This window comes from Zonotrichia leucophrys, chromosome 1A (assembly GCF_028769735.1).
Source record: "Zonotrichia leucophrys gambelii isolate GWCS_2022_RI chromosome 1A, RI_Zleu_2.0, whole genome shotgun sequence".
NCBI classification, from domain to species: domain Eukaryota; kingdom Metazoa; phylum Chordata; class Aves; order Passeriformes; family Passerellidae; genus Zonotrichia; species Zonotrichia leucophrys.
The window spans coordinates 38567510-38592361 of NC_088170.1; the positions used below are offsets into that span (position 1 = coordinate 38567510).

Sequence of the window (24852 nt, forward strand, 5' to 3'; positions counted from 1 at the left end):
AAACAGAAGAAAACAAGGAATAACAATGCTAAGTCTTCACTTTGGCATTGGCAGTACATAGGAATATGCCCCTTGTTGACAGAGTGACAAAATTATCTTTTGTTCCCTCAAAAAGGAAATAAGCCCAGAAGTCTCTCTCCTCAATTAGGTGAAAAGACATCTCATAGGACCTGGGGGACTTCGCCTCAAACTTAAGGATAGCTAATTGGACAGGAGCCAAAAAGTCCCGCCTGAGAAATTGACTAGAAAAAGAAGAGAACAAAGAAACTAATCACTTTTTTGAGGTGTTTTACCAGGGGCAGGAGGACCTCTTGCACCTGGCTCGGTTTTTCTCTGTAGAGAGTTTTGCTATTTTGTCTTTTATTAAAACCTTTTTGTTTCCAACACTACCACAGAAGCCATCCTGCTGATTTTATGCCTTCTAAGGTAACTGAGCTATCTTGGGTGTGAAATATGTCTCCAAGAGCTTAAGAAACCTGGCTCAAGGAGACCACTATTTCAGCAGTACAAAGGGATGAGAGAGAAAATCTGTCTGAGCAAGGCAGAAGTATGAACTACAGGCTTATCCTTGTATGATGAAAGCTGCATTTATTCCTTAAGAACATGAATGTGGCAGTACATGTTGCAGGAATTAAGAAAGGCTTGCAGCATCGAATTCCAGCAAGACAAGTTCTTATATCACACTTTAAACCTTTGTAACATCTTCAATTTGTGCATTTTCAAAATATTTCACAGCTAACATTTGTTGTGAACTTAACAAGGCAGTTGCAACTGCCTCCACTCCACAGAGGAGAGAACTAAGGGACAAAAATGCTGTGTGGCTTCCATAGCACCAACACCAAGCACTGGGAAAAGACATCTTGGTCTCCCAATCCTTGGCCTTGTGCATCAGCCCAGCTCCTCTCCGTGTAGCTGCTAAATCCTTTTTGAAATACTCTGCAAGCTTTGTGGTACTCTTTTCTGTGCGTATTTCAGCTGATCCCCAAGGCCCTTGTCACCTGATGATGACGATGATACTGTCAAAGATGTTGTAGGGGTTGCGAAGGTAATCAAAGAGACCAAAAGCAGCAAGTTTCAGGATCATCTCCAGGGCAAACATGCTTGTGAAGACAACATTGCTGATCTCCAAGATGTTGGTCAATTCCTCTGGCTAGAGAGAATGCAAATTCAGAGAGTCAGAACTGAAAGAGCCCTGAAATTATGGGAAATAAAGTGTTACCGTTCCCAGGGAACAGGGTTTGTAGGGAGTTGCAAATTTCCCTGGGTGAGACTAGAGTGGAGCTGGACAGTGACACTTGCACTCCAATTCCTTTGCAGATTTGCTACCTTCACCATAGATTCGATCTCTAACAACTTTTTTTACTAGAGAAAATCAGGAGCCTCACAGCCACTCACACAGCCAAGGCTGACCAAGCATCTCCTACATCCCACCTCAGATCCCGTCCCTCTGGCTAAAGGCAGGGCAAAGAACTTATTTTGAGTAAAGAACTTTTTTTGGGCAAAGAACTTGAGTATTTCTTGAAGGAGAACAAAATTGGCTGATTTGCAGTCAACCTCTTCCTTCAAGAATTTCTTCCTCTGAGGTTTCCACAGGTAGCTGGTGCTTTTTTTTTTCCCCTGAAATTTTGAAACCATTTATATGACTGGAAAGCAGTTCTCCATCTTCCTGTAAATATCACTGCACCAATCTGGCCCTTTCGCCTCTATTTTTTCACTTTCCCATTTTTCTCTCCCCCTTTCCCCACTAAACCCTTGTATGCATTCATTTCCTGGTCTTGCTCCATCAGTCTTATGCCTCTATCCTCAGAATGGTCTCAATAATTACCCAAGAAAATATCAAACTAGACAAGACAACAGCTAGGAGGACCACACTGCTAAAAGCTATCTGTAAGGGACAGGGAGAGAAGGACAGGGTGAAGAATACAGAGAAATGGACAGGAAGAGGAGAAATGCAAGTGCACAAGGTGAAAAATCCAAGAATGACACAAGATGACTGTTGAAAAATAAAGAGGGTGCATCTTCCTTTGCATTGGTTGGAGCTCTGCCTGACCACCAAGTCACTCTTTTAAGCATCACATAAAATGGATGGGAACAAGAAAACTGCAAATGCCTGTTGTAGAGAGCAAGAGAGGACAGACATTCCTGGCCCTGTGGAAACAAAAAAGTGAGTCCCTGCAGGTCAGAGCCAATATTTTTAACTCAATAATAGTGCCCAGGAGGAAGGGAAGTCATGGTCTCTCCCCATGGTCTGCAAAATTGCTGTTTTGCTGAAGGGTGGCCTTTGCATTGGCCATGCCTGTTACCTATACAGCTGGTGGAAAAGGAAGTGAGGGAGGAATGCAGTTCTGGTTCTGGCTCTCTGCCTGAAGCTGGAGTCGGCTTTAACCCCTGCTCTGAGGCCCCCAGGGGCCAGTATCCTTCCAGGTGAACAACTGATCTGGAAACTGCTCTTCACAGCTCTGGCTTCCCATGCCCTTTGTTAATTTCTTGCACTCCTCATTGCAGCTTTTCATTAAAATAGTCCGTGTCTTTAAAATGAAAAAAGTGGAGATGGATCAGTTTCCATCCATAGTTACATCTGAAAAGCAAAACCACCCTGAAAATGATGGAGAAAAGAGTGGAGATAAGAGAAGAGAGAGAAGGAATGAACAAGTGCATGAGGGAAGGGAGAGGTGAAGATCACTTCACTGAGACCCAGCAGTAACAGCTGCTGAGAACACGAGGTCTGCATGTTAAACTGAGATGCCAATTTCAGTCTGAATCAAACCATTATGTCAGTGAAAATAAGCAATGCAAAAAAACAACAGGTTATGATGGTGGGCTTATTCTCCTCTCTGCTTTCCATACATTCCCTCGTGCTCTTGTAGCTGATGTTTGAAAAACCATGCTGGCATCATGCTTGTGGAAAAGGTCACCTGTTCCTCTGTCTCTTCTTCCCTCCTTGACATCTGTTTCTCTAGTCAATCCTCACCTGTTAATCTATTTCTAATGGACCATCAATCAGCCCCAGCAAAGCATCCTTCCTAAACAGAGGAACAGGAAAGACTAGGCAGAGAAAGAAAGACAGAAAGAAGGGATAAACAGAGATAAAAGCAGAAAAAGAGAAATGAAAAAGCAAAGCTGGAAAAAAATTAAACTCCCTAGCACCCACAAGAAGTAGAGAATGAAAGAGTTGTTTTAAATAGTGTAGCAAAGAAGTAAATGCTGGGAAAGGAAGAGCAACACAAAAGAAATTGACTCAGGAAAAAAAAAGAGGTGATGAAGAAGAGCCAGATGGAGAAGCACTAAGGCAGATTCAGCATTGCAGCCGTTTCTGGAGATAGAGCCAATTTGTCAGAGTGCAAAGAGCCATCAGCTGGAGGCCAAGGCTGCAGGGTGGGGCTCACCGGGGTTGTGTCCTGTGTGGCACTGTCCTTGTTCCTAGGGCCGTGTGGCTGGGAGCGACAATGGACGAGGCAGGTGTCTGGGACCCTTCTCTGGCCAGGGAAGTGAGAGCTCGATGAAGAGGACAAGCAAAGGGAAAAATTGGTTCTCTCCTTTTCTTCCTACCAACACATGGGCTCTCCAACACGGTGGATGTGTCACCTTGCACTTGTGAGGTCTCCCCGGGCTTCCACGGACAGCATTCAGGCCTTCAGCATCTAAACCCTTCCTCCTCCCAGGTTTACCTAGAAACTGTACACTGAAGAATCTCCAAGGAAGGAACTGAGCTCAAGGCTACTTTAGTCCAAGGAAAAGAAAGGAACATCAGAAATCTCCCCACAAGCAGTCTTTTCACATTGCCAAGACAGGACAGATTGATTTACCCATCACACTAGAAGTGGAACTTGAACATAATTATGGGAGCTGAGTACTGGGGTAAGGAGGATGGTTTGAACGGGCAGAGATCCCAGGGGGCAAGGCATGTCCAGAGCCAGTGTTTTAACCAGAATGATTAATCCATCCTGTGTATGGATCTCTTTCCCAGTCCATGAAACAATCCAATTCGCATTGTGGGATAAAGTCCTCTGTCTCTAACAATGTAGATCAAATACTGAGAGTAAAAGATATGATTCAGATTTATTTCAGCACTCCTGTCCCATGATCAGAAACTAGAACTGGGGCAATAGAGGGCAGCAGCTCAGCTTTTTTCTCCCTTTCAATTTCTTACTAACTTTGGAGCTCTTTTGCCAGATTTGACTGAAAATATAATTAGTCCATTATCTAGCAACAGACAGAAACTCCTGCATCATAGGAAAGGCTAAGAAAATACAGATCCCCATGAAGCCCCCGCAGAAAAAAAGTTTCTCCTAACCAGGAGTAAATTTGCAACTGTCTAGAAACTGAAGAGTAATTGATGTGACCTATGGAGACCAGCCCTACTGAACCTACACATTACCGCCTCTGTGATGAGATCACAAAAAAGAAATATTCCATAAAAAGATCTCTCCAGCCTGTCTATTTTTACTCACAATTTCAAAATCACTTGGCAATAATTAGAAGAGCCATAAAAATCAGCTATAGAACATACCAAATTTTACATAAGTTTAATCACCACCCCACAACCAGTGCAGGATTACATGATTAGTTCTACAAGGCTGAGGTAGCGTGGTTTCATCACCACTCCAGGGAGACTGTTCCATCCTCACTAAACGTCAGTATGATGAGCTGGCTTGGACATTTGCTGAATGTTTCTGACAAGGAGCAAAATGATAAAAAGAGAAGCAATAACTGTAAAATACAAACTTGTGAATGCAATAAATGCTGGTATAAAGTGAAATCACACAGGCTAAAGGATATGAGGGTACTGATCCACAGGATGGGTCTAGTTAGGAAACAGGGGATCATCATCTAATCCACACAGAGAGACCTCATAAAATACTGATCTGATGTATGAAGGAAAACTGTAAGTAGATTCTGGAGAAGATAAACCAAGTCACTCAGCTGTCTAAAATGGCTGCTAATGGCAGAGAGGCTTGAATCCAACATGCCCTTCAAGAAATACATGATGAGAAAGGCAGTCTGGGAGATTCAGCTGGGACAAGCTTTTCATTCTCATGCTGAATAAGGGAGAAAAATCAGCAGCACCAGACCCACTGTGAATATTAAGAAAAAAATAAGCCTCTTAAAAGAATTCTTCTGGACAGCCACAAGAATCTAATATTTTCTACACTGGATTTTAAAAATAGACATTTCCAAATAGAGGCAGATCTGAAGAACTGGTAAAACTATTTCAAGCAGGACAAAGCTTGAAATGATGGGGCTTGGCTTATGCAGTGTCTCAGCAATATCTAAAGGCCTAATACTGAGAATATTACATGGTATATTGCAAACTGATGGATTTAAATAAACATAGCTATTTACAAATGATATCTTGTTATAAGATCATGGATTAAAAATGACTCAGAAATTCAGCTTCTCCTAAAATGAGTTGATTTCCCTCACAAGAAATATATATGCAGATGGAAGCTGCCTTGGCCACACAATTAGGAGTGGATGAATAAGCCAAACTAAGCCAAATTCTAAGGTCATTTGAATCTGAGTAAAGGCATTTGAGTTGTTGAGGTTAAGTCTCTTGGAATAAAACCAGCATGAATAATAAATTAATTAAACCCCTGAATTATAACAAATAGTTTAAATTAATGTCTTTCTGTCTGTTGGTCAAGACAGGGCAACACTCATGCATGTGCTCTGTCCCCTGAGTTCCTGTGTTTATAAGCCTGAAACTTGATGGCCGTGGGTGCTTTGCTGGTGAACAGCCCATAAAAAAGTGGAGTGCCAAGTTGCTGACACACATGCCATGAGCTGCCCAGCCAGATATGTCCCCAGAGAGTGGCTGGGCTTGTGACAGCCCATGTACAGAAAATAAAAGCTCAAGGGGTCTCTACAGGCATTAGCTCTGGGTCAGAAGACATCACACGATGAAATAGCTGAAACAACACAAGCTTCTTCAATCATAGGATGGTGTCACCCAGCAAATCACAGATCCTGGTGGGCAGAGGGCCTTTGCTGGATTTTGATCTGTGAAAATTTGTGCTTTTGGGAGAAAAGACAACAGGGAAAAGAGAAAGAAAGGAGAAATAAGTAGGCAATGAAGCACCAGCCTAAGATGTACTGATGGCATGGTTTGAGAAAAACTTGAGCAGACCAAAGGGAGGTACAAATGTCTGTGTGCTTCTGAGTTAACTGCTGACAGAAAAGAACCCAAAATTCATGGTATGGTATGAATATGTTTTAGTCTTGTGCCAGGATAACAGAATTCAGTACACATTTTGAATAAACAGGCTGCACCACATTTTTCAGTTATGATCAGTTTGGCTGACAGCTCTTCTGGTAGAAACAGCATGCAAGGTCATAAGCTTTTCCCAACTGCTTATGGATAAAAAGTGATAGTACAATTTAAAGGACTATCATTAAGAACCTGCTACAAGAAACCCCAAGGCTGCAGAGACAGATCCTACTCTGCTGCAGGCTGTACAAACACAGCAGAGGCATCCTAGAAGGCCTTAAATCTGCACATACAATAGCCAGAACATGAGAGCAAATTCTCTATCTCCAGCTCAAGTATTCTTCTGTCAAACTATTATTCACGCTGTGTCCATTAAACCAGGATGAACAATGGCTCTCCCTGCTTAGTGATCACATCTTTAAAATACCAGTGGGCAGTTTTCAAATTGTCCTGGGCTCCAGCCCTTAGTCATCTCTCTGCTACGTGATAAATACTTTGCTCTTTTTTATCTATTTCCATGAGTCAACCCCTCCAGCGTCTTCTTCATTCTCCTCTCTTCTGGGCTCCTGCCAGTATTTTTCTGGTACTGAAGCAGCCAGTGCAGTTTTGAATTCTGGGATCAAATTAAGGTGTCACAGCCTCGTATCAGAAACTAGCTGGGCTTTGAAAATTGGTTTAAAGCTTGGTACGTGGGTGGGATCCAGACATCTGAGGCTTCAAATACTGCCTCAGACACTGTATTGCCTCAAACAGGGAATTTAAGATACTCTGGGTCTGGAGGTATCTTCATCCTGATACAGCACAGGACAAATCTGAGTGCCTTGCTTGAACTGGGCTCCCTGCCTGTCTCTTTGCTGCCTGAGACTGTGCTCAGGACCAGACTTCACTTTGGCTCCAGAGCTTCAATACAGTCAGCACCTCAGTAGTGCGGCAATCTCTTATTTTGTGATCTGGGTAGACACAAGGAGTGAATCTTGGTCACATTCAGACTGGCAGCATAGATCTGAAATGTGGGTGTTCAGCATGGACTGTTCAATGCAAAGTGCAGCAGAGCTACCAACCAGCAATGCAGATGCAAGGTCATGGGAATGCTTAACCCCCTCTGGCACTGCACACCACAGTGCAGACACAGTCTCTGTCGCCCAGCTATAAAATGAGAGCACACAATTCCTCTCCATCTCACAAGCCTGTCATTAGGATAAATGTACGAATGACTCAGAGCTGCCTGCAAACTACTGGTGTGAAAGTCAAGCCTGTGCCCACACCTGCTGCTTGTGTCTGACCCATCTATCACTTCTTACTCTCAGGGCAAAGGAAAGGCTCAAGCAGCCTGAGCCCCCAAAATGACTGGAGATTGGAGGTGGTGTCTTTCCTAGCCTTCTTGTATAGATAGAATGTGCTCAGACACCTCTTAATTAAGTTGGGAAGGCTAGCAAGCTGATGGATTTGAATTGAGATGCCGGTGAAGTGCCTCTGACATCCCCAGAGGGCACATTAAATTAACCACATAGACTAAGGATTCAGTGAGCTAATGAAGAGAGAAACAAGTGAGAAAGATGAGGAAGATGGAAGAGATGAGGATGAGAGCAGCAGACAGAATGTGAAGACAGGGCATAAAAGAAACAGTGGGATGAATGACCAGGGAGGAAGAAAAGAGAGGCATTGAAAAGAGGTGAGAGGACAATACACAGAGAGAGAAAGCCATTAAGTACAGGTATAAGAAAGCAAGAGACCCTGCAAGATCCTGAGGCTTTCTCCAAAGTCATGCTGGGACCATCTGTGCTGCAGTCTGAGGTCCAAATTGCTCAGTCTCTGCCTCCACCAAGTTGCATCAACTGCTTAGCAAGGCCATAACCCCCAGCAGGAGGGGGAGTCCACGCTGCCCACCTTGTGCCCTGAGGTGCTTTACCTGCTCGTGGTGCTCAATGCCCATGCTGATGGTGTTCACCAGGATTGCAATCATGATCCCACGGTTGAAATACTTGCTGTCCACAATCACCCGAAGCTTGACCCTCACTTCTCGCCACATGTCACTGCAGATCTTCAGCCGTCCTCCTTCTTCCAGCTCCTCCTCCTTCTCCAGCGCTGAGGCACCCTGGTCCTCTTGGCTGCCCTCCCCCTCCCCGTCACTGGCCCCTCCATCCTCCTGGTCTGAGCCAGCGCTATCCAGCACCGAGAGCCTTCTGGATGCTTCGTGCTCGGCCCTATGGCATCGGGGGCAGTTGGTGGGATCAGAGGTTGCTGTCACAGCGATGGGCTGGACCAAGCCCTGAGGAGGGCAGCCAAGAGAGTTGTGCTGCTGGCAAAGCCCTGGAAAGAGAAATGGTGCTGCTTAAAGAAGGAGGATATGAAAAAGACAGTCAAAGTGGACACCTGCTTGGCTTCTGGGTATTTAGACTGGGTAACTGGGCTTTTTAGCTGTGAGGATGATGAAACACTGACAGATCGTCTCAAGGGCAGCAATGGGAGCTGTTGCCATTGGGGGCTCTATGCTGACGGGCTGTGTCTCCAAAACACACGGCACTGTTCAGCGTGCCTGTGATTAGGCTGAAAGGGGTTCATGTCCATCAGAGAAAGAACTGCTTTGCCTCATGCAGAAATCATAGCTTGAGACTCACGAGCTTGTGTTAAGTGGGACCTGAGGGGAAAAGTGGTCATGAGAGCTGCTTTTGGCCTGAACTGCTACAAGTGGGGTCTGAGAAACCCCAGGCTGAACTGAACTCTCTAAATCAGAGAAACTACATCAGCAAAGCATCTCAAGAAACCAGAAGAGGTAACACAGGAACACTTCCCCCTGACACTGTGCACTACGAACCAGAGAAATCTAAATTAGTGTTCCTTGATCCTCCATTTTGGCCTGGAAGATCAAATGGACACTGGGGGAAATGAAGCAATTAATTCATTAACAGAGTGCATGAAGCCTGCAGAAACTTTTCTTCCAGCAAGTAAAGAAAATGAAAGTTTGAGTATGCAAGACACGCTTAAGGAAAATCTGCCTTTTTGGTTGTTAATGGGAGCATAACTTAGGAAAGGCATCAGCAGGCAGTTAATACTAACTCTATAAAACCATTTTTACAGTGACTTTTCCAGCCAGGAACCCAATTTAAATGATATCTCATGCTTAATTTTATGCAACAGCATGTGCATAAAAGAGGAATTGTCTCCATCATCCTTGCATATCAACCAGAATTCTTCAGCATCACTCCTTAGGTTCAGGTGACACCTTATTGCAATTCAACACTCTTTGCCTCTCTCTTGAGGTCTGGAAGCAACTCACTTTGGGAGGAGAGCTCCGAGAAACCTGCTGTGCCACCAAGTCCAATCCTTTTCCCCACTTTGTTGTATCCCCTAACTCTTCTCTCTCCCAAACTGCTATCAACACCCGGCTATACCAGACATGGAGCCCTTTACAAGTGTCTTTATCTCTTTATGGTCTCTGGGTTTCAGATCTGAACCTGCTGGCCAGCCCTGTTTCATTCCCATTCCTGCTGGTCACCCCCACCTTGCTGCTCTGGTGTACTGGCCACAGTGCCACGCTCAGTGGCCAATGTTAATTCTAATTCTGTGCTTTATAGGCCCAGGTCCTTCTGCAAGCTGGCACATGGAGACTCTCCCATTCCTGTCCCATTTCCACCACTGGCATTTCCAGCTTTGCCCACGCAATCCTTACTGTGGTGCCTCTGGCTTTTCCTGTTGCCGCCGGGTTTGGCACGGCCGGGCTCGTGGCCGTGGCGCCAGCTCTGCACGCTGTTGTAGAGCCCCAGGGTGCGGCGCTTGGCCTTGCGCAGGATGTGGCAGACGTACTGGAAGATCTCCTCGTAGCAGTCGCCCGGCTCCATGTAGCTGGCGACGGTGCTGGAGGACAGGTAGCGGGCCCTCTGCTCCTGCATCAGCTGGTGCTCCCGCTGCTTGGTCTCCGAGAACTGCGTGGCGATGACCACCAGGCACAGGTTGATCATGAAGAAGGAGCCCACCTAGCAGCAAAGGAGGAGAAGGGACCAATGTCAGCATGAAAAAGAACATGTGAGAGCAGGAATGTAAGAGGAGAGAAAAGGAGGCAGAGGAGTGGGAATCAGTCTGCATATGGAGAAGAGGTTTCAGAGAAAGCCATGAGCTTGGTTTTGAGAGCATGAGCTTGGTTTTGCATGAGCTTGGTTTTGAGAGCACATTCAACATAATTTCCATTAAGAATTTAAAGCTATGCATTGAAAATCAAGAAATAGGTCCAACTTTCAGCAGGTTTTGGGACTCTTAGCAATCACTTAGAAGTTACATACAAACAGTTTGATGAAAACTGGACTATGTTTTCCCCTCTTCTTTGTGTTAAATAGAAGGTAGGAGACAGAGAACCAGTTTGGTTGATTTCTCCTCTATTAATTAATTTACCACTGAAAAAAACCATTTACAGTCTCCACCTCTTGGAAGAAATGTCAGTATTCTCAGATCATTTTAATGACACACTAGTATACTTGGGGCATATTATTGATTTCTACCATTTGCACCTTAATTCTCCAAGGAGATGGGGCTTTCCTGAAACAAGTGAGCTTTTGAAATCAAAAAAGATTTTACAAATAAAATATGTCATTTTTTAGAAGGACACTGAGTAGTCTGATAAAGCCAGACTTCCTTGCTTATTTTCTTTTTTTCTGATACAAGGCATATCATATTAGCTCTTCTTTAACTTGTCCTCTGGCCTACATAGGCTTCTCATTTCAAACATAAAAGTTGTAAAAAACACACTCCCAATTTCTTAGAAAGAGCAAACAAAATACCCAAGTTCTCCACATTCTCCATACAGAACCCCAAATGTCTATCAGGCTTAATTTAAAACTTGAATGCTCCCTTTAAACCTCAGTTTTCCTATTTATAAAATGGAGCAAGCATTTCTTTTTGCTGAGAGTTCTAGAGGCAAAACAAACTCACCCTGTGTTACATATCATGAAATTAGAGATTAATTTCAATCAGAAAGTCTACCCGTAGATAGATAGATAGATAGATAGATAGATAGATAGATAGATAGATAGATAGATAGAGGATAAATCCTGGGCTTCAATATGATAAGAATTTCATACATAAAAGGGCTAGTAACTACATTCAAAATAATTTTCAAAAGCTGTGACACCTTGGTTGGTGTCCCCTGCCTGCAGAGCTGTGTCAATAGGGGCATTGATAAAATGCAGAGCCTAAACTCTGAACAAAGACTCTGCATCTGCAGTGCTCTGAAACAGACTCTGTGGGACAGCCCCTGGGAGGAGGTTAAGCACCAGCTCAAGACTTCTGCTTCCCCTGGACCTGTGAGCATCCCTGCTAAGGGGCACCCTGGCATCAGTTTCTCCTGTGTGAACCCACACAGGACCCATCTCCCCTCACTTTGCAAGCAAACAGCTCTGACAGAGAGCAAGATTCAGTCCTGACCTTGTCTTCACATGGCTCTTCCCCTGAAAGCCTTTCCAGCAAAGGGGACAGAGCAGGCAAAGGTGCTGATAACCTGACCCCAGTGCTTGTGAATGGAAAAAAAGTTTATTTCAGCAAGTACCTGAAAGCTTTTTTTACCGATCCAAGCAGCCTTTCCCTCAGTTCATAGCCCTTACTGCCCCCCTGACCAGCTTGCCCTTCTGGGTGACCCTTTCTCTTGGACACAGGTGCCCTTTGTTCAAAGGGCATGTGTCTAACATCTCAATAACCCTTTGAAACACGAAGCTCTTTCCAACCAGATTCAACATAAGGACAATAAAGCATCTCAAAATAAAGGGCTTTTTTTTCCCTCCCCTCCTCCTCTCAGCACCCTTCAAAGCTGTTCTAATTCTGTTTCCCTTCATCACTGAAACCTTCTCTTCTCTTTCCTTCCCCCATATTTCAGCCTATTTTTCCTTCAGCTTCAGCATGCAGCCTTGAAAATTAAAATAATGCCTCGTTCAGATTCCTTTGCCTTCACCCAACATTTTCCCTAGTCTGTGATGTCTTGCATGTTTTATTTTAACTGATGAGCATATTACTAGGAATCCAAATTCTTCTCAGATGCACTCTGCTCAGCAGCATGATACTCACCCGGGCTTTCCCTTTTGGTTGTGTCCCTCAGCTGGCACTGAGGGAGGCAGGGCAGGGAGGTGGGCACCAGCTGCATGAGCATTTCTGGAACACCACCTGTGACACCGCCCTACACTCTGCAATCACAGCTCCCCAACAACAAGCAATTAGGGCTTGCCACACCTTCTTTCTGGGCCACTAGAGGAAGAGCTGAGGGCTGAGATGCCTCACCAGGACTGCACTGTCAGCCTAGGGTTGACTCTGGAGAGGGGCTCAGGTTCCCATCCCTGAGCTCTGTCCTCACAGGCACCGTTTGCTGCCATCTCCCACCAGATGAACAAAAAGGATGGGAGTGAGGAGACTGGATATGGGAACTAGTCCTCAGTCCTTATTGTTTTAGCTAGAAACATTAAAACACAAAGCAAATTAGCCTGGCTAATCCTTAAAACCACAGGCAAGTCCATAAACTCTCAGTCTCTGCTGAGCTTGGCGCTGCCTCCCAGCTAGGAGAAGGACAGGAAGGGTCCCAGAAGGCTCCTAATTGAGTGATTCATCTCAGCTGGCTGAGCAGAGAGACAGAAAGAGTCAGACATGGAGTCAAAGCATTTGAGAGAAGCAGATGGAGACCCTTGATTTCGAGTCCCAACACAGGGTCCTGTTCAACCCTGAGACTGAGCTGTGCTTTGATAAAGTAGATCCTGGTCTCATCCAGCCCAAAGTTCAAACCCCACCTCTGCAATATCGGACAAATCTGACTAGTGCTGCAGATCCTGACTTGTCAATTACTTTTACTGCTTTACTGATGGATATCCAACTTACCTTCTGAGGCCCATTTGTGTAAGCACAGAGCCCTTCAAGAAGCCTCTCTGTGCTGCAATGCAGATGCCAGTGTAAGAGTTCAGAAGAGCTTGCTCCAGTCCAGGAGCCATAGCAGTGGCCGAGTAGCTGGAGAGGTGTCAGAGACACCTGGACCTCAAGCAGGAAAACCCAAGTGAAACACTGACCCAAGAGCAGGGAGCAGTCCTTCCTTCATATCATATCCATGATCTCTGATCAAGGGGGAAGCATTTTAAAATCTGCTGAACATATAAAATGCTTTCCCAGGTTGTTCTACAAGGCCACTCAGAGTGCCATGGTCAGTCAGCACCCTTCCCCTCAGAGAAGCACTTCTGTGCAGGATCTCTCACTGTGCTGGGAGTATATCCAGGTGGTGGAGCCTTCCTGCCATATGAGCAGTAGCAGGTAATGCCCCATGTAGGTGTTTGCAAATATCATTGTAGGAAAGAAGTCATGGATGAAAGCACAGCTCTAGAGAGAAACTGTAGAGATACAGCCCCAGAAGAGTAAGCCTGAGCCAAAGCTAGAATGTGAGTGGAAAAGCAAAGAGTCAGGGCTTAAAACACAACTGTCAGAACAATCCTGCTTAGAAAGCCAGGCCTTCAAAGCATGGAGAAGGAGGGAAGGAAGAAGGCTGGAAGGGCTGTACTTCATGAGACTTAAAGAGGGATCATCATTTATATATGAAGATTCAGATAGAAAATGCAGCCCAATAGTATCAAGTTAGACAGGGTGGCTTGCTCTATGCTGCAAAAGATGCATCACATGCCAAGAAGGTAGCAGGAAGGCTAAATACTTCCTTGGCCTAACTCCACAAAGGTAAAGAAAATATTCCACCTAGCATATGACTACTTTGTTCTCAGCAGTCCCCAAAGTAACCTGAGAATCATGTTCTCCTGTGTTTGACAGAAATAAACATATATGGCTTCTGCAAATGAGGAGGGAGTGTCTAGAAATGTCAATGACACTCTGCAGTAACATCTCAGGTGGAGTGTTTAATTGAGGGTTTTCGGTGCCTGCAAATGCAGAGACACAGTTTGAATCACTGTGAATCCACATGACGTGAGCCAGCACTAGAAGGATACTTAGAAACCAAAAATACGCTGACAGAATTTACGACGTTTGAAATGTGGGGGGAAGGGCAGTTTCTGGAACTGGCCTACAAAAGACTGGGTATGTGTGCCCCAGTGCTTAAACACTGACCCTGCACAGTCCTTCCTGGCTCTGGGAGAGACTGGGGGTGTGGGACAAGGAGTAAAGTCTGTGTCTATTTGCACATTCTACAAATTGGGGTATCCTGACCATGCTGATCAAAGTCAAAACGCAGGTGGGTAATAAATATCTATTGCACTGTGGGATATATGAACAAAATTCATGGGAAATTATTATTTTCTGAACTCCCAAAAAGTAGTAGATGTCCAGTTTGCCCTTGAGAACAGAAACTCCCCCCCATCATCCCATGTGCAATCACATCTCTGCACTGTCTCTTTGGGACTCTCCAGCATTAAAGTAAAAGCAACATTCCTTAAGGTATATTTCACCTCTGCTGTCCAGGTTCGTGCTTCAGCCCACAGGGAGTACGTCATATTCCTGTTTTTATCTCCTTGTCTTTCCCTTGTGAGAATAGAATACTGTAAGGCAGGGTGAAATCAAGGATATAGTAAGATTTTTTTAAGTTGTGTTACCGGAAGGGGCCAATAGATTTTTTTCTTTTGAGCCACCCTCCATATGTACAGGCTGCAGAATTTCTCAGAGAAATTGATTAAAGTCTGCTTTATCTCAAGTCATCGCATGCCAGCTTGAATGTGAACTAGATCCTGTACTAGATCAGTCTGTTAGTGCTACTGGGTGACTGCTTCTAGAGATCCTATTTCCTGAAGGGCATGGCCCTGTAGGACAAGCGTTGGATGAAGATCAGAGTCCTGGCCAGGTCCATTCATCCAAATGCACATTGGCCTTGGAAATACACACTGAGGTGCTTGCTCAGTGACCTGAAACTAAATTGCTCCTACCACATACAGATTTTATACTTCCCATAATTCATCCTATGTCTTTCCATTTCACTCTTGACTTTGGTCCCCCAGCTGAGCAATGTGCAAGAGTCTTCATAAAAAAACACAACCTTTCCTTGTTAGAAACAGGATATTCCCTCCAAGAAAACACACTTATGCAAGGGAAGCCTGAGGAACAGGGAGGCAATGGTACCATGTTTTTCAGCTCTCATCCCAGGTGCTGATAATGAATATCCTTGCAGAAAACCAACCTTCAAACTTCATTTGTATAAATCCACAGGGCTTATAAACTGCTTATTAAGTTCTCATTGCTGACACACTTCTCTTTTTCCATCCTATCATCCACAAGGGATCTCACACAGCCAGTTTATTTCGGACTGCTGACACTTTTGGAGCAGTAGCTCCTTTTCGTTCATGGTGAGGAAGTAATTCAGCATGACAGATCCTGAATCTAACAAAATGTGAATCTCAGACTCTGAACCTGATAAACCCAGGTGCTGCCAAAAGCTCCTCACTCAACATGGCTCAAAAATTACTCAAGAGCTTAACTGTACAGAGATCTAGTAGAACGGCAGAGAAATATTTGGCTTTTAAGTCAACTGGTTTGAGGAATTTACTTTGCAAGTAGATCTGCCAGTGACAACATTATTCTACACTGGGCACATATAACTTTAAAAATCAATCTTAAGTATATTTTTGAGTGAAGGCTAATAACTTGTCTGACAACTATATATATGATCCTGCCTCAGACTCTTGGTGAAAATCAACTAGCTGGATTTTCTGAAATTTCTAGAAGTTTGCTTCCCCAGTATCTATGTTGACCTAAGACCTGGTTTTTGTCAGCTCTTAGCTTGCATTGCTGACAAACAATTCATCAAACCTTATACTTACGATTATCAACAAGATAAAGTAGATAAAATTGTAGAAGGAATGGGCATCCATCACATAGTACATGATCTCCACCCACCCTTCCAGTGTGATCACCTGCAGAGACAAACAAGAGAAACAGGACGGGTATTCCAGAGCTCACTCCTCAGTGTATAACAAGCAGATACTAGCAGGATGGGTGCAACCCAAGAAAGGTGAGAAACAACAATTCATTTCAACGAAGCCAAATTTCCATTTTGGGAAATCAGCATGGTACTGCTTGGTGACACTGGCATACTGTCAAAGCCTGTGAGATCATTCTAGTCCACAGCAGGAATATTTCATTAAAATAGTTCATTTCCCTGGATCGCAGCGGGGGAAAACCCGCAGCAGGTTGCTGTGCCCCTTGGACTGGACACAGCGTACAGCCGGAGGAAAAGAAAAAAGGCATGGATTTTAGCTCCCATCTGCAACACGTGCTGGGAATTAAAAAGAAAAAAAAAATCCTTTACTATAGCTGTCTGGACTGGAGGAGAAACTGGTACGAGTCAGCCTGAAGAGTGGAGCTTATTTTGGCAAGCACGTTCATGTGTGCACTGTCTCCCTTACCAGGGGAATTACAACACCCTTTACTTTGCATCTCTGTCACACCCTGCAGAAACTACCCCTGGAGCCCAGAAGGACTGAGTTTGAAAAACAGAAGTACAAGCTTGAGCCTTGTAAGGAGGCTAACTCAGACTTACCTGAAATATCACAATCCAGGCATAGCCGATGTTGTCGAAGTTGATGGCACCCTTGTGCGGGTTGGCGTTGCCTGTGCGGCACACGTTGTAGTACTGGTTCCAGTTCACACACATGCCACTGACATTGAACTCTTGCCGGACTGAATTGTAATAATAATAATCATCCTTGTCCAAACAACACTCGTGGCCTCGCTCCTTCAGCGGGGGTATTTCGTGACAGCCCATAATTCCATTATCTCCTGACAGCGAGCAGATAAAGGGCATCTCATCATCTTCCTCTGGTTGGTAATAAGGGGGCAGGACAATGTCACCTTGTCTGCAAAAGAAGCCACAGTCAAATTTCCTGTGACAAAGAGTTTCCTATCTATCAGTGATACTGGTGGGGCAGGGAGCCCCCATTCTGACATAGGGACTGCATTGGGTGGGGGATTTCCTGGTTTGTTGACTCAGGAGAAGGGGAGGAATGACAGGGTTCCTGAAAACCAGTAAATTTCTAGGGTCAGCCCCAGTTTTCAGAGCTTTTCCTGCCATCAGATCACACCAGGCCAAACTGCACAATCGGCTAGCATGGAGATGAAAAAAAGCTGGAATGCAGAGATTTGCAGTCTGATACTCTCCCCATTAACATCAAAGCTAAATCAGATGCAATGACATTAAGGAAGTTCATCAGGCTTTACTGTAATATGTTCATATATGTAACTGCTGATGGACATGTTTTATAACATTTGGTAGTGAACCTTCTGTACTTCTAAAAAAAAATCCAGTTCATGCATAATTAACATTGCACAGATAAGCCTTAAAATTCAGAAATGGAAAGATAAAATTGACTTAACCTTAACTTTGACTCCTCCTTGACAGCTGGCATTACGGGTGCAATGTTTTATGACAAGTTCATGTATTTTTTCCAAATAATGCAAGCACCTTCCAAATGCATGAATAATTAAAATCATCTATGCTTGCCTAGCTGGAGATGAGCTAATATCAGAAAAGTGAAAGGTGGAGATGCAAAAAAAAAAAAAAAAAAAAAAAGGATTAAGCTCTAGCTGGTGTATTCCTTGTAGTTCTACAATGCACAACTTTCACGTTGTGCAAATGCAGACTTTTTCCGCTAAATGTCATTGGAAGAGGACAGGTGTTGATGAAAAAGAAAAAGACAAGCTCTGATTGTTAACTAAGCAGGACTAAACTACAAAGGTATGTTGTAACTCATCCTCATCATTGGTGCATGGGCACCTTCAAAACTGATTTCCCTAGTAATGGTCAGCCAAATATTTTCTAATATCTGTCATTGTGAAGGCTGTGGCCCCAATTCACTTCTCAGTAACATCAACTCTGCATGGATATAATTACACTCATTAAAGAAGTGCTACTCCTGATTTACATAAAGGACAATCATCCTAAACAGTAGTTTTTCCCCAAGGAATAAATAAACACTGCTTTAAGCAGCTCCTACTCTGCAACTCCACTGCTGTTCTGCACATTGTATTTTCACACTTTTTTTTTCCAATTTGAGATGCTCTAAAGCTTCAGAACTGTTTAATCAGTTTAAACTGATCTACAGCTCTAGGTTTTCTTTAAGTAGTCTACACTGATAGCACCCCTGGGATTAGCATAGGGTTTTAAGAAAACGTTTTAAAGCCTGAGATCTACTAAAGCCAGAGAGTCAACAGGAAGAGCTGTGCCCTGAAACTGGGTAATCGGAGAATTCATGGCAGGCAGGAGCTTTTCCACCCCACTGCCTGTGCAGACTGCCCCCGAACCCCTAAACAAACCTCAGATACCTGAATTGACCCCTGTGTAGCTTCAGGCTCTGCCAGAAGCGTTCCCATGTTTCTCCACAAGTTTTTTTCTCCCATTCAAACATTAATTCTTTGCTTCTAGATGCTCTCACTTCTACTAACCCAGCTGTGGGACACTTCTCCCACCAGCCCTCTATCCCTTGCCCATGGCACTGGCCACATGCAATTCTACTCCTAAGTTTTCTAGAAATTTCTCAGTGTCCCTCCAAAGGTAATGCACTACTGCTGAAAGAGAGACCCAGCTCCATTTTGGAGTTGTCAAAGATGTTCCTAGATGCATCAAGCAGCACTATGGCTTTCTGTAAGGCTCCTGTGAGTGTTGTTTTCTGTCAAGGAGCAGGTTCAGTATCTTTTGGCAGCATGTTTCAGAGTTTCAGTTCTTTCTGGGTGTAGGAGCACCATCCTATATCACTAGACATAGCAGCCATGCTAACCTGTGCCTTGATCAAATCCAAATGGACCCAGACTCTTGCTGTGAAGACAGAAGAAAGTCAGCTGTCTTTGCCCACCCTCCCTTTCCACTGCAAGATGTGACCAACACTCACACACACTATCACCCCACACGTGGAGTAAGTGATGCACAGAGAGCCTGGCAGAAGACATGAGCAGGCAGAGGGAAAGAGAAACATCCACAGCAGGAAGGAAGGAAGGAAGGAGGTGTTGTCTCCCAGCCACTCACACTGTGAAGTTCTCCTCCATGAAGCAGCGGTTGCGGAGCAGCCCAGCCCACAGTTGCACGCCGATGATGCCGAAGATGAAGAAGACAAAGAAGCAGAGAAGAAGGACGTTCCCCAGCATGGGCAAGGTGTCCAGCAGCAGGTTCACAAGGATGCGCATGCCTGCAGGGGGAGAAGAGAACCAGCAGGAGCAAGTGTGGGACACAGGGATAGAGAGAGGGAGAGAGGAAGGGAAGGAGAAGGAAAGAAGTTTACAAGATATGCATAATAAAAGCAAAAAGGCCCATGAAAAGAAAAGCAGAGTGTCAGAAATTAACCACTGCCCAAACCTGGCCAGATTTATGGTTATTGCCCTTTCTTATCCTAACCTCTACTGACAGGCAACCAGCAGAGCTGCTGTGAACTCTTAACCTTAGGCCTCCATCTGCAGCAGAGAAGAAAAGAGAATGAGACTTTTGGTGCCATCAGCTATCTGACTGACATACCTCCCTCCCTTTTCCCTGCAGAAGGACAACAGAGTGAGAACAGTCCCAAAGGGGCATGTCAGCTCAACAGCCCCATCACCCAGTGGCTCCAACTGAAAGTCATCCCAGTACAGCAACTGCATCCTGCACCCTGTGAGATCTGCATGGACAGACCAAGGCCAGCCTGCCAGTGGCATGAACCTTTTCAGAACATATAAACTAGCATAGATACTTGGGTTTTTTTCAGTGACAGTATCATCAAGAGACAGTCATGAAAACCACAATTTCCTCCCCTGGCTAGTCCTCATGCCCCAGTGGGGCTGGAGCGCACAAGTAGCAGGCACAGCCCAAAAAGCTTCCAGCACAGAATCTCTGCCCAGTGCAAATGTTTCAAAAAAATTTTTTTTTTCCTCTCTAATTACCTAATGAATTATCCTTGTGGTTTTATTTTCCCCTTGGCTCTTCAGCGCACAGCCACAAGTAGGGGTAAATATAGTCCATTTCTCCATGGAGCTAATGGCTTTTCCTCTACTCTCCAGGGATGGTGAAAGCCTAGAAATTCTTCTGAGCATCACAGTACTACCTTTATCCCTGTGCACACCTCACGAGGTTGTCTCTCCTTGTCTCCGTGGAGGTTCCCCTCAGATACCCAGAGAGTTCCTTCACTGAAGATGTTCCATGTAGGCCAGCAAATAATTAGCTAATTAGGTATTTATAACCAATTCATTGCTTTAGATGGCAGTGGAAGGGGAAGGAGGAGGGGAAGATAGGATTAGGATTCTCTGACAGCCCTTTGAGGCACAAGATAATCTCCCTTGTGTACCCAGCACCAAGTAATTACCACACAATACTATACATTATGTTCCGTGTCTGTTCCCCAGAGTGCTTGCCCCACAGAGAGGGGAGGAAGGGCACCTGTGGTGGGGCAGGCAGGCATGGAATTCACAAACACTGAAGGAAGAGGGAGAAGTGTGCCTGCTGTGGAACAGCAGACTGGTTTGGATTGGTAAGAATGCTTTGGAGACAGAGCAGGGCGGAAGAGACAGGAGTGGTATTTACAGGTATGTGATGTGTAGGAAGGGGAAGGTGCTCATTGGTGCTCATTGGTGCCTCCATGGGATCATGAAGGATAAGGATGATGGCTCTAGCTCTAAGACCAGGCTGTGGAGCAGTAGTTAAGCCCTGCTGACTTCCTGTCCTGCTGTGTCACCAGTCACCACATAAGGCAGCTTCTAGATGAGTACATCAGGGACACAGCTCCAGCCACTCACTGGGGATCACAGCTGTGCCCTGAGTCACTGACAGCTCTCTGAGCTCTCAGCACACCAAGCCCAACAGCACAGCCACTGAGACCTGCTGGGCCCTGGAGAAATACTCTGGACAGCCCTGGGACTTCAAGACCGTGCACCCTCACTGTAGTGCTACGTGCTCCCAGCATTAATGCTGTGTCACAGGAGGAGCTCAGTAGTTCCCACAAACTGTCCTGGTCAGTACATTAGGGAGAGCCAAGTGACACAGTACCAGTAATGCTGCAAGAGGGGGTGGTGTTTTTCAGATCACTTGATGCTAGCTCCATTTCAGAGCTGGGTAATGGGAGAGATGAGACTGCCCTTACATTGAAATGCAAAACAGACAAAACAGACATTCACAAGACGGATTACTGAAGGTACAAGATTATGCTGTCCACAGTTCCAAGATCATAGCTATTGCCCCCATGTTAGGCACTCTGGGGTACGTGGGGCCACGACCCAAGAACTGGCAGGTGGCCCCTGTGGCATCTTTTCCACATCACAAAGAATTTCAGCATTTACAGGTTCTAAGTCCAAATGAAAGCAGTTTGGGTTTTTTTTTTTAATTTCACAGATTGACAGATTAATCTTTCTCTTGCCATTGATGCTGACTATGGATATGAGACTGGCTCTTCAAAAGCAGTAATGCTGAATCTACACCCATCTAAACATTCAAACATCAGCGGCAATTGCAGGAGAAAGAGGGAGAAAGACTGAGTGGCCTAAGGCCAACAGGTGATGATTTACCATAGAAGCTGGTGGCCAAAATAATGAGGTCTCTAAAGCAACTGCCTAACGGTGGAAACAGGAAGTGCAGCTTTGGGAGTATTCTGTTTTGGGGAATTGGGATGCATTCCTTTTCCAAAGGGTCCTTGCTGGACAAGCTGCCATCCACAGCAACACCTGTGCATCTTGAATGACAAATTCTGAAAGGTGCTGGAAAGCCCCTTCACCAAAATCCTGCTACTGCCTCCTTCCCACCTTCTGCTGCCTCCACCTGCTGTTCAGCCATTTTTCTCTTGCTCTGCCTACAACTCCTCTCTGCCTCTGTGCTGCTCCTCAGCTTCTGTGCACACCTTTCCTGGGCTCCCTCCCCACTGCTGCCTTTCCCCACATCCCCATTTCTCCTTTACCATTGGCAGAGCAGAAGCTGTGCTGGCTCACAGTAAGGAGGGGACATGAAAGGGATGGTGACCTTTTCTGAAGCAACCTTTGTAAAAAGGGAACGCTGCTCAAGAAGAGAAAGGAAGAGAGGCTGGGCAGTCTGGAGGAAAAGCGAGGAGGGAGGGCATTGATGAAACAACATTCAGCAACCAAACAGCCTTCCAGGGCATCAAATATGAAAAGGTTTTGCTCTCCAAGGGAAATAAAAGCTAGAAACATTAAATATTCATGAGTGCCAGGTGTGGGCTCAGAAAGATCTTTTCTCCAGTCACTCTGACCAGGAGAAGGGAGGAAATGAAATGCCTTGTCTGTGGGCATCCAAGGAGGGAAACAATGCTCACATAATGGTTTCCTGCTGCTCACCCATGGCCTTGAGCAAGGGGTAGAGAAGGGTGCTCGATGGTACCTCGAAGGCAGGGCTGCTTCTGGTAAGACATCCCACAGGAGCAAAGCCACAGGTGTGTTCACCACTCAAACAGAGCAGTAGATGGGGGGAAAGTATGTACAGGGATGAGAAATGGTGGGAAGGCAAGAGAAGTGACCATCAGAAGGAAGCACAGGGCTGAGCAAAGCCTCTGAGCTCCTTCCGTGGTTCAGAAGTAAATCGTCTGTCTCAGTCTGGTGGCACCCAGAGGCCCTTCCTGACAAATTCAGCAGACACCACAGTGGCCCCAGCTCCCTCCCGACACTCGCCATCAGCCCTGATTAGCCTGGCTATCGCAGGTAAGCGGACTCGTCTGCCGCGCCCGCCCCGGGGGCACCGCGGCTAGGCCGGGCAGGCTGGGCCTGGCGGGCTGTGCAGGGCAGGGCCGGGCAGGCTGGGTGGGCCCCGGGCAGCCGAGCCCGTGGTGCGGGGAGCTGTGCCCACCACCGCCGGTGACAGCAGCGCTGTCACTTCGCCCTGTCCCCCCTGCCTCCTCCCGAGCCCCAGGACAGCTGAGCTGATTCACTCCCTGGTGCTAACCCCCCTGTGACACGAATGGGGACCGGCTGAGGAGGGGTGAGAAACCCTGCTCTTTCTCACCTCTGAGGCTTTCAGTCCTCCCCAGCTACAGTGTGAGGGACAGAGCCAACACATGTGAAGTCAAAAGGAGATTTGAGGCCATCATTCCCTCACTTAGGGTAAAGCAATGGAAGAGAACATAATTCTCAGCTCCCATCTCACCTGCATCGTGTACCAAGCTACCAATTGTCATTTTAACTGGAACAAAACCAAATCTCCCTCCCATCAGCACTTGTGACTGTAGCTGGCAGGACATTTTGCAGAATGCAGAAACTGAAGTGTCATTATGTCCCTTAGCCAGGCTGCTTGTCCAAGCGTGCCTTCTTTCCTTCCTCCCCTGCCCCAGGACACATGGCAGTCCATCCAGCTAGCATGGGGTTGGCAGCATTCTCCTGTGCAGGCTCCTGTATGGAAATTTTCAGAACTGAGGAACCATTCCAGCAGATAGATTGTGCAGAAAGTACACACAGAGAGACGTGCACCATCTTCTTTTCTTTTAATTTTGCAGCCAACCCCTGTAGTTAAAATAATCTCAGTTTGTGTGCACAGTGCAAGCTGGTGCTCCAACTTGTGGCCATCCTCACTGATCTCCTGCTGACCCGAGGCTTAGCTGTCATTTCACACATTGCACTCATAAACATCAGATCCAGCTTAGGCCAAACACTAACAAGAGACACCAATCAGCTGTGGGTCCAACAGCAGACACACTGCCAAGCTGACCTATACTATGACCCACAGCTTTTCTTGCCATGCAGATCTTTTCTTTTTGATGCATTCCTTCTAACTGAGGCCTCTTCTGCAAACAATGCATGCAAGCTAAAGGAGTTCAGCTGGAAGAGCCAGCACGCAGCTCCAGATGCTTTGTCCTCAAGCTGCAAAGCCAGCCTCACTCACATTACAAACCATCACTGCCTGTTTTGCACCAAGGCAAGAGAGAGAGCATGTCCAGATGGATGGCCAGACCCAAATTAAATCAACTCTGGGGAAACACTGGTCCAGTTGACAGACAGTATGAGGTACTGAGAGATCTTAACCCAGTTCTGCGGCTAAGGAAAAACTGCCCCAGACACACTGGGCTCATTCAGAGAAAAGCAAAGTCTTCCCACCAATCTCTTTGTCAGGTTCCGGGTGCATTTGCAGGGTACATTTTGAGCTGGGGGTTTAGCACTTGCAGATGGTCAGCATGATCCATAGCTCAGGAGCACTGCTCAGTTCCTCACCAAATCCCTACTCTTGCTTTACTGACAAGCAAAGCCTTTTAGCATCCCTGACTGGCTCAGGCATCTCATCCTACACAGCCTGTTGATGACATAACCTCAAATTATCTTTGTCACTCCCCATGTAACCACAGAAGAGATCAAAACATGACATTTGTAGCACTTAAAAAATTTCAGCCAGTATGGAGAGCCGTTGTTCATTTTCTCAGCAGCATGGGCATACCAATCCTCATCTTCATACAATGACTTCCCTTAGAATACTCAAGTCTAAACACTAAGTGCCCCTAGTCCTTACCTTCAAGGTACTTCTCAGCTTAAGCCTGAGGCAGCCAGAAGAGAGACAAACTACAGAAAAAACCTTTTTGGGCAGAGCTTCACCCTGCTGGAACAGAGCTTTCCAGACTAGGTTTAGAGTACAGTCATATAAGAGGAAAAAAATCTCTTTAAGCTTGCTCCAAGGCTCTAGAAACAATTCCCTTGGGATCCAGGGACTAACACAGACCTCACCTTTTCAGTCAGAGAGCAAGACACCGATCAGGTCAGGT

The 24852-nt window shown here is 45.6% G+C and overlaps 1 protein-coding gene across 6 annotated transcripts in view; it reads right to left on the minus strand.

Annotated features, from left to right (window-relative positions):
• Window positions 1-24852, minus strand: part of CACNA1I (calcium voltage-gated channel subunit alpha1 I) — a 163141-nt gene that overhangs the window by 33410 nt on the left and 104879 nt on the right. For 5 of the 6 annotated variants that reach the window (XM_064702363.1, XM_064702362.1, XM_064702361.1 and 2 more), the window contains 6 exons: window positions 19173-19332; window positions 16695-17010; window positions 15976-16068; window positions 9879-10182; window positions 8118-8518; window positions 999-1150 (listed from right to left, as the gene is read on the minus strand). In XM_064702363.1, coding sequence (XP_064558433.1) covers window positions 999-1150; window positions 8118-8518; window positions 9879-10182; window positions 15976-16068; window positions 16695-17010; window positions 19173-19332 — 1426 coding nt within the window. The remainder of the gene's footprint in view (window positions 1-998; window positions 1151-8117; window positions 8519-9878; window positions 10183-15975; window positions 16069-16694; window positions 17011-19172; window positions 19333-24852) is intronic. The other variant, XM_064702365.1, reaches the window with a different exon arrangement.